This window comes from Dipodomys ordii, unplaced genomic scaffold (assembly GCF_000151885.1).
Source record: "Dipodomys ordii isolate 6190 unplaced genomic scaffold, Dord_2.0 Scaffold70, whole genome shotgun sequence".
Classification (NCBI taxonomy): Eukaryota; Metazoa; Chordata; class Mammalia; order Rodentia; family Heteromyidae; genus Dipodomys; species Dipodomys ordii.
The window spans coordinates 341,643-351,499 of NW_012267286.1; the positions used below are offsets into that span (position 1 = coordinate 341,643).

The following is a 9,857-nucleotide window of genomic DNA, read 5'->3' on the forward strand; positions in this document are numbered from 1 at the left end:
CACAGACTCCTGAGGCCTAAGTGTTTTCACTTCCCTAACCAGGGCTGAATCTTCCCCATTCTCACTTCAATTTCATCATTCTAAGCCTTTCCACATTAAGGGCACCAGCAGGTGGTAAATGAATTAGGATTACTCACTATAATTTGTGTGTGTGCACACACGTCCACATGCGTGTACACACACCAAAACTGGGGCTTGAACTCAAGGCCTAGGTGCCTTAGTTTAGTTTTCCTGTTTATTTGTTTGTTTGTTTATTCAAGGCTGACTAACCAGCACTGTACCACTCAGCTCCACTTCCAGCTTTTGGGTGGTTAATTGGAGATAAGATTCTCACATACTTTCCTGCCCAGGACGGCCTCAAGCCACAATCCATAGATCTCAGCCTCCTGAGCAGCTAGAATTACAGGTATGATCCAATAGCACTCCAAGTGCCCACCATAATTTCTGCCACAGCACTGTCATCAGTATGATATCTGATGTTTTCCTTTAATTATACATCAGTACCAATGTGTTCTCATCATTCTACCTTGCAAAAAATAATAATAGCAGGTATGTTTTACCCCAAAGCAAATCATGTGCTTGTGCCAGTCTGGAGCTAGATGCAACAATCTGAGGGAGTGCTGTGAAGGAGGAAAGTTGTCATAGAAGAATCAGTGGAAACCGGTCTGTTTCTCTGGTACCCCCCACCCCCGACTGCCATTCCTCTTGTTGAGACGGTTTTTGTCACTCGGCTTTATTAGGGATGGTTTACGGAGGTGTGTCTGCACAGAAAAGTTAAAGGGGATTTGTGTTTCTCTCTCCCCCACCAGAGCCATGCTGATGACGGCCTGTGACCTCTCAGCGATCACGAAGCCCTGGCCCATCCAACAGCGGGTATGTTGCATAGTGATGGAAAAGCAGTAGCTACAAAGTCAAAATAAGAAAAGATCTCATGCTTAAAGTCAACATTTAGGGAATGCTTTTCATAAGTTTTTTGTTTGTTTGTTTGTTTTGGAGCTGGTACAAAGGTTTGAACTCGTGGCTTAGGTGCTGTCCTTGAGGTTCTATACTCAAAGCTAGTGCTCAACCACTAGAGCCACAGCTCCACCTCTGCATTTATTTGTGGTAGTTAATTAGAGATAAGGTTCTCACAGATTTTTTTGCCTTGGCTGACATCAAAATGTAATCTTTACATCTCAGCTCCTGAGTAGCTAGGTTTACAGACATGAACCACTTGTGCCCAACTCATTATTATTATTACTATTATTTGCTTTTTCTAATTCTTAAGCACAGTTAAAAGCAACAAGAAAAAGAAAACCTTGCCCTTTATGGCCTAAGTAGTTGATTTGCATGTATGAAAGCACAACAATGAAACCTGCTGAAATTGACTTAAGGAGCCAGAATTAGGGGAGTGAAAGAGGGTGGGGTGGCAGAGATATACTGAATGAATCATGGAAAAGTCAGAACTAACATATATTCATCAAAAACCATTTGAAAAGTAATCAGATCACCAGTTTGCATCACCATGACTTTTCTCACCATTAAGAACAAAATGAATCCCAATGAGTATAATAGTATTCATATTTATATATATATACATATATATATAATATTCCCTTATATAAACTTGGTATTCAAAAAAAAAGGTTTTCTTTATTCCATGAGACTGGCTTACACTTTATATTTGTATGATAAAAGAACACTGAAACCTAACTGTTGACGTTTGCATTTCGATGCTACTTCTGGCTAACCTTGGGTTTATGTTTTTTGGAATTTTATTTTTTTTAGTACATGCCTTTGATTTTTCCTTAAGGCTCGTTGGTTAAGCTAGGCTTTTCCTTAGCACTAAGACGGCATTACCAAGTTCTTGAAGGAAATATTGGTGTCAGATGTAAGAAGATCTGATCGGGAGTATAAATAATAAAGATCTTTTCTCTGAATTAGGAGAGCTTCCAGAACACTTTTGCCGTAACAGAGGCAGAAGAAGATGGGCTGTATGGTGATATGCATATTGCATTTTGTTTGGGGAGATGGAATTTTGATTCTGAATGTATTATCAGAGACTTTTGCTGGCAACAAGTGACACAGCACAGAAACAAAAGAGGTTCAGGTCATGAATCACATAGAAAAAACAAGATTAAAATCCACAGACGTGCCATGCTCTCCAGAAAGGTCATCTGACATCGCTTCTGGCTCTGTATTAAATAGGATCAGGAGCCATTTTCAAATAGGAAAGGACATGGAAGACAGGAAGATATGTCATTCCATTTATCCTTTCTTCAGAATTGAACCTTTGACCTATTGCTTTATTGGAGGGGGGAAAAAGGAAGAATCAAACACATTAAAAATAAAATTTAGACAGGCACTTGTGACTCACACCTGTAATCATAGCTATGCAGGAGGCTTGAGGTCTGAGAATTATGGTGTAAAAACATCCTGGGCAGAAATTCTAGTTCATGAGACTTTTATCTCCAATTGACCAGCAAAAAGCTAGACTGGAGGTGTGGCTCCATTTATAGAGTACCAGCCTTGAGTCAAAAAGCCAAATGAGAATGAAAGGCCCTGAGTTTAAGCCCCAATAACAACACCAAATAAATAACAAATACAAACATATATGCATACATACATACATGCATACAGCAGCAAACCAATCCTGCTCAGGAGATCTGAAGATTGAAGCAAAATCAGCTCAGGCAGGAAAGTCTGTGAGCCTCATATCACCAAGTAAACACCCAAAATCCAGAAGTAGAGATAAAAGTCAAGTGATAGAGTGCTAGCCTTGAGTCAAAGAGCTCAGGGACAGTACTCAGGCCCTGAGTTCAAGTCCCAGGACCAGCACAAAAAGGAAAAAGGCTGCAAACTACCAAGGAGAGATTTACAGACATGGGGAAGAGAAATGAATGAATGTAGTAATGAAGAGAGAGGAGCCAGACATGGACCCATGTCCAAATGTCTTGCTATTGCTTATTGGCTAGCATCCTTGTGCAAATTGCTTCATCTCTCTCTGCACTTCAGTTTCTTCAGCTGTGCACTAGGCTTTCGGATCGTCATTCAAAGCCTCTTAGAGTGACATGCTTTGTCCTTCCCCAAAACAAAGTCTGGTATTTATTTCAGATAGCAGAACTTGTAGCAACTGAATTTTTTGACCAAGGAGACAGAGAGAGGAAAGAACTCAACATAGAACCCACGGTAAGTAGGATACTTTTCGGATAGCAATTACTCCAATGTATATTTTTTTAACTATATGCTTTTTATTTTCAAGACAGAAGCCCAGACTAGCCTCAAATTTAAGATACCTTTCTGACTCAGCTTCCTAAGTGTTAGAATAACAGGTGGGCACCATCACACCCTCTAAATTGTGTACTTCTTTTTTTCTTTTTTAATGTTTTTCTGGGTTCTTTCTTGGGAATGCAATTTCTCAGTTTACTTGTTTTTTCTAACCAGTTTTTCTTGTTAGAAGAATTATACATGCCCTTGACCAAAGCAAATGCAAGTAACAGGACCAAAAAAAAAAAAAAATACTTGTACTCACCATATTGTGCCACTTTATTTTTTTTTTGGCAATTTGCACTTTTTTTTCCATTTAAATATGATGAACTACTTTTTTTTTTTTGGTCTGTCATAAGGCTTGAACTCTGGGCCTGGGAGTTGTCTCTTAGCTCTTCAGCTCAAGGCTAGTGCTCTACCACTTGAGCTACAGTGCCACTTTTGGCCTTCTCTGTTTATGTGGAACTGAGGAATCGAACCCAGGGCTTCGTGCATGCTAGGTGAGCACTCTACCACGAAGCCACGTTCCCAGCCCCATGATGAACTACTTTTTATCCCAAAAGATGTTCTCTCATGTGACATTGGTCAAAATGACATGAAATAAATGTCATCATCATGGAGCCCCTTCCCTTGGTATAATGAGGTCTGCAGTGTTCGTATTACAAAGAGCACAGTGATAAAAAAAAAAAAAACATGGATGTTGCTGAACTTCTGTCAGCTGTTCCTTTATTATTCTGTTAGGATAAATTCCCGTAAGGCAACATAGAATTTAAAGGTATTATTTAATCCATGCTGCCTTTTTTAAGAGGTTGTTTTATTATTATTATTATCTTTAAGTAGTGGTACAAGGGAGGTGTTACTTAACATGGGGGTGTATGAATACAATACATCTTGATCCTTGTCACCTCTTCCACAGTCCCATTTCCTTCTGTCCCACCCCTTCCCTTACATTTCTTTCTATTCTTTTGTGTTTTGGTTAGTCCTGGAGTTTAAAGTCAGAGCCTGGGCACTGTCCCTGAGCTTCTTTTGCTCACTCTACCACTTGAGCCATAGCACCACTTCCAGCTTTTTCTGTTCATGTGGTACTGAGGAATCAAACCCAGGGCTTCATGCGTGCAAGGCAAGCACTCTACCACTAAGCCACATGCCCAGGCCCTGTTACAGTTCTTAATTTTGTGGCATGTACCATGAGTTCTTGACTGTATTCGCCCCTCCATCCCCCTTTCATTTACTGCCTTTTTAAATAGAGTGATGGATCAACTACAAGCAAAAGATTCTTCTGAACGCGCTTGTGTCTTTTAGAAATGAACCAAGGATCTTTTTTCTTTCTACCTTTGGGGTCCATAGACTTGCTGTCTGATCTTGCCAGCTAGCTGGCCGCTCCATCCTTGGCTAGCCAGCCTTCATTGCCTGCTTGGAAATAAACCTGGCTCTGTCTGTGTGTGTATTTATTTTCAGGATCTAATGAACAGGGAGAAGAAAAACAAAATCCCAAGCATGCAAGTTGGGTTCATCGATGCCATCTGTTTGCAACTCTATGAGGTATTTATGGGAAACTACACTTATGTTCTGAACCCAAACCCGAAGTAAATAGAAGAGATTAGCATTGAACATACATTTCTTTTTCCTTCAAATCAAGAAGCGAACAAGCAGAAAAAAAAAGAAGAAATAAAATTAGTAGTAGCATTGTTTCTTTTACTGATGTTTGTATTGAACAGGAACATATTTTATACTTCCTATTTTATGAAGACTTATTCGTTTGATGTACAGATAGGAAAAATTAGAAAAAATTTTCTGAGGATTGAAAGGAGGGGGTTAGAAGAAAGGGATTAGAAGATGATTACCAGTTCATTTCTATACTTCTGCAAGAGTGGATTCTTGTTTTGTTTTGGGTTTGGGGAGAGGTTATATTCCAGGTAAAAAGATTTTCCCTGAAACAACAGGGTGCTGCTGGCTTAGCTTATGTCTGTAATCCTAGCTACTCAGGAGGCTGAGATCTGAGGATCACAGTTTGAAGTGAGCCTGGGAAATGAAAATCTATGAGACTCTTATCCCTAATTAAACATCAGAAAAGCAGGAAGTAGAACTGTGGCTCAAGTGGTAGAGTACTACCCTTGAGCAAAACAGTTCAGGAACAACATACAGACCCTGAGTTCAAGTCCCAGGACTAGCACAAAAAAAATTGTTTATGAATTTGAGGTTTATGATCTCAGTACAGAAAGGAGAAATGCCATCTTGTATGTGTGTGTGTGTGTGTGAGAGAGAGAGAGAGAGTGTGTCCTGGGGCTGAACTCAAGGCCTGAGCTTTTTTATCTCAAGGCTAGTGCTCTAGCATTTGAGCCACCACTTGCCTTCCAGCTTTTTGATGCTTAAATTGAAATAAAAAGTCTCATGGACATTGCTGTTTGGGCTGGCTTCAAAACTTGATCTTCAGATCTCAGCCTCCTGAATGGCTAGGTTTATAGGTGTGAACCAATGGCTCCGGGCAACCATTTTTATTTTTTAACATTTAAGGTGGAAAGCTCAGGCATGTTTTAAGTGGTACAATATAAGGCCCTGAGTTTAAGAAAAAAGTTCAAACAGGAACTTGTTTTCAGTATTTATTTGGGGAAAGAACATTACCTAGAGTGAAGTTCTAGCCATCAAACAAGTTAACAAAGAAGTACTAGTCAGTGAGAAACAAGAGGAAAGGACAGAGAGACACCAAAGAAACAAGGTAAGGGAGTCCAGGTGCTGCTCCCCAGCCTTCTTCAGGATTCACTAACCTGCTTTCCCTATCTGATGGTTAAGAGTACCTCAGTTGCACCAATGGCTCCTTTGATATTTTTTTTCCTATCCCGATAAATGCTGTCAAAATAACCAGATGCTAAGTTAGGTGACTCATGCCTGTAATCCTAGCTACTCAGAAAGCTAGAAGCCAGCCCAAGCAGACAAACCCAGGAGACTTGTATCCAATTAACCAGCAAAAAGCTCACGTGGAAGAGTACCAACCTTAAGTAAAAAAAGAAGAATGTGAGACCCAGAGTTCAGGCCCCAGTACCAACACACACACACACACACACACACACACACACACACTACCAATACCCACTAGAGATTTTGTCTACCAGCATTCCATATGTGAGCAAGAAGTCAACTGTGCTTGAATCTGCTGTGATCTGTGATCTTCATCTGTATTGTTAATGTTATTATAGGAATAATAACACATTATCATGGTAGATAAAACAAAGTATCAAGAAGGAAAATGGAAGGTTAAATCACTTACCATCTTACTACTAAAGCATATCTACTAATAACATGAATGTACACACTTTATAATTTCATATGTAGACTCTTCATTTCATAGATCATAATCCACATTTCTGTGTCGCTTGTGTTTCTGTAATCATGTTTAATGAGTACAAAATAGTTATGAAATATACTTAGCCCTGTTGTTAGGTATTTGTTTCTTTCAGTGTTTATCATAAAGAAATCTACAGGGGTTAGAAGCATGGCTCAGGTGGTAGAGCACCAGCCAGTGAGCAGAGTCATCAGAAATGGAATTCAAATCCCAGACTCAGCCAAAAAAAGGAGAAATCTACAGGGAACATTCTTGTAGCTAAACCTGTATGACCTCATCCTTAGCAAATAATGCCACCCTGAGTTAGGAATTAACCTTTATTCTGAGCTTAGATTAAACAGCGCAGTATAAGAAATCACTCTATACTCAAATACGGAAGAAAAAAAAAACACAACAGCAAAAAAGAAAAATCCTGTCTTCTTCTTGTAGTCATTCTCACACTCAGAGCTAGGAAATAAATGTTTTGTTTTCACATCTGTCTCCACAACTCAGGTCCCATGGAGGGTTGTACTCGTTCTGTATCTCCAAAGAAGATCATGTATTCATTATCTTTGTAATGATGGCGTATTCACACCATTATGGAAACCCCTACCAGTGAAATGAACGTAGACCATGGCCACCCTTGGTGGCAGGTTTGTGGGAGAGGGCCTGAGTCCTTCCTTCCTTTATTATAGCCTTCCTTTTTTCTCTCTGTAGGCCCTGACCCATGTGTCAGAGGACTGTCTGCCTCTGCTAGATGGCTGTAGAAAGAACAGGCAGAAATGGCAGGCCCTCGCAGAACAACAGGAGAAGACACTGATTAATGGCGAGAGTGGCCAGGCCAAGCGGAACTGAACAGCCTGCCTCACACTAAGAGCCCAGATTTCCACTCATGGTGGATTCTGCCATGTGCACACTCTCACTACCCACTGGTGTACACTTTGCCACTGCTGTATCTTTTATTTTTTGCACAACTTTGGAGGATATAGCATGAAATTTTGTAAGGGGAATTATGACATATTTTCTGTATATTTGTTTTATGCCACTGACCTGAAATGGTGAATGACACCCACTCTTAACATGTTGGTCCGAGCACTGCTGGTGGTATTTAGTGTGTGGTCATATGTGAGTGGAATCTGTGCACTGAGGTGGCTTTCTTCTTGGGGATTGCCAGGAATTGATCTTGTGTTTCCTGAGTCACTGAGCTTTCAAGAATGCTTGGAATCTTTCCTTTGATCAAAAGTAGGTTAGGAGAGAATTGAATATAGTCAGGCCCATCCATTGCCATTCATAAAACAGCATAGATTGGCCACATAGATTTTTAAAAGCAATGAGTATATGGGTCAAAAATGTCTTGACAAAGTTAAGACATTGAGAAACAAGACGGTAAAGAAAATGTGGGTTGTTTTTTAGTGACTTGTGTGTATGTGTGTGTGTGTGTGTGTCTCTGTGTGTGTGTTGGTACTAGGATTTGTACTGTGAGGTCCTGGTCTCCTTACAGTTTATACGTCAACAATGAAGTTTCCATGCCTCTTTTTCCAAAAAAAAAAAAAAAAAAAGACATTATCATTGGAGTATTGATCTGAGTGAGACATGACCATAAATAGAACAATATAAAATAAACCTGGTTGTTCCTCCATTGAGTTAAGTAGAGAGAAAAAAAATTAATTTCATGAGCAGCAGAGGGCTCTTTCCTATACTGTGGTCAAAAAAAAAATGAGTTCAAAGCAACAGTAAAGTTACTTGGTTGCCATTTATGTCCTTTCCCTTTGTCTTTTCCTAAAATTCAGTGTGCTGCAAATTCTGTGTTTATGTTTATATATTGAAGCAAATGGCTTAATTTGTACCATTCAGACAAGGGAATAAAAGCAAAAGAAGTTGTATTGCTATTACTTTTATATGGGTAAAGCTTAATCTGGGAAGTTGTCCACTAAATGCTGTGTGCGTGATCATTGTAATACTTATATTTTCAGAATGTTATTTTTGTCATATGCCATCAGGTATAATCTGTAAGTTTGTCTTTCCATGGCACTGGTGTAAAAGTAACACTGCCTGTCACTCCACTAATAATTGTGCCCACCTACTGCTGTACACCTATGCATGCACACCCAGTTCTTGAGTAGGGACAAATTGTCTCCAGGATAGCATTCCTTAATAAACCTTTTAGTTAATCACACACATTGTGAGTTAACAGTCATGCTAAAACAGAGTCAAGACACTTGAGTCATTTTCTTTAGGCCCTTCTGATGTAAGCCACTGAGAATGTTTGTAAGACATGGCAGATTGTATGTGGAAGACTTGCAGATGTATATTGTGGTGAGTAAGAAACCATATTGAGATCAGAAATTGTTTGGATCGCCTTTAGGTAATAATTCATTAGTTTAGCCATTAAAAGAAGTTTGGCACTGCCATGTGTATATTATTTTACTGTTGGATATTTTAGATCAGACAGAAGAGAATATTTCTTTAGGATTGAGTAATCTGGTCCCATAATTTTTGATTTGTTAGAAAACCATTCCAGACCTAGATTACTGTCTGTGGTTCGTGGGTACCAATCAAAGTGTATGCTTTTATGTGACTATTTCTTTCCCAGGAGATATATATATATCTATGTATAGATACATATCTATATATAGAGATAGATATCTACATATCTATATATGGATATCTACATATCTATCTATATATGGATATCTACATATCTATATATAGATGTATATCTATATATATCCCTGCTTTCCCCTATGTTTATATCTCCCATAATTAGCAAGAGGTTGTTTATCTGTCCACTTGGTTATATCAGAGTAACATGATTAATTTTTTTGTTGTTTTGTTGGTACTTGGGTTTGAACTCAGGGCCTCACATTTGCTAAGCTGAAATTCTACCACTTTGAGCCATGCCTTCAGTTTTTTTATTTTTTCCAGTAATTTTTGAGATAGGGACTCATACTTTTCTGCCCAGGCTGGCCTCAAACTGTGATCCTTTCTCTCTTAGTCTCCTGAGTAGCTAGGATTACAGATATAAACCACCACACCCAGTTTGATACCATTTAATCTCCCTGTTCACTCGGAAAAGCCTCTCCTACTTTCTACTAACTTGGTAAGAGCCGTCTGAACTGCCTGGCTTTGTCCTTTGTTTAGAGGTTGGCCCTTGTCACCCACAATCCTGTGAGTTTGTGTGAGTCACTTTACCTCTGTGTGCCTGAGGAAGTTGTAATTCAGAAGCAGGTTTAGATAAACTCTCTATCTTCAAGGGAAGTTGACAGAAGGCCCTTCCATACACTTCATCAAA

General features: G+C 39.3%; 1 protein-coding gene across 1 annotated transcript in view; it reads left to right on the forward strand.

The window, feature by feature from the left end:
* Pde5a (phosphodiesterase 5A, cGMP-specific) overlaps window positions 1-9,180 on the forward strand; it is a 128,456-nt gene extending 119,276 nt beyond the window's left edge. Inside the window, exons 18-21 of the mRNA XM_013023842.1 lie at window positions 810-873; window positions 3,094-3,168; window positions 4,705-4,788; window positions 7,283-9,180. Coding sequence (XP_012879296.1) covers window positions 810-873; window positions 3,094-3,168; window positions 4,705-4,788; window positions 7,283-7,420 — 361 coding nt within the window. The 3' untranslated portion in view covers window positions 7,421-9,180. The remainder of the gene's footprint in view (window positions 1-809; window positions 874-3,093; window positions 3,169-4,704; window positions 4,789-7,282) is intronic.
* Window positions 9,181-9,857: the final 677 nt, after the last annotated feature.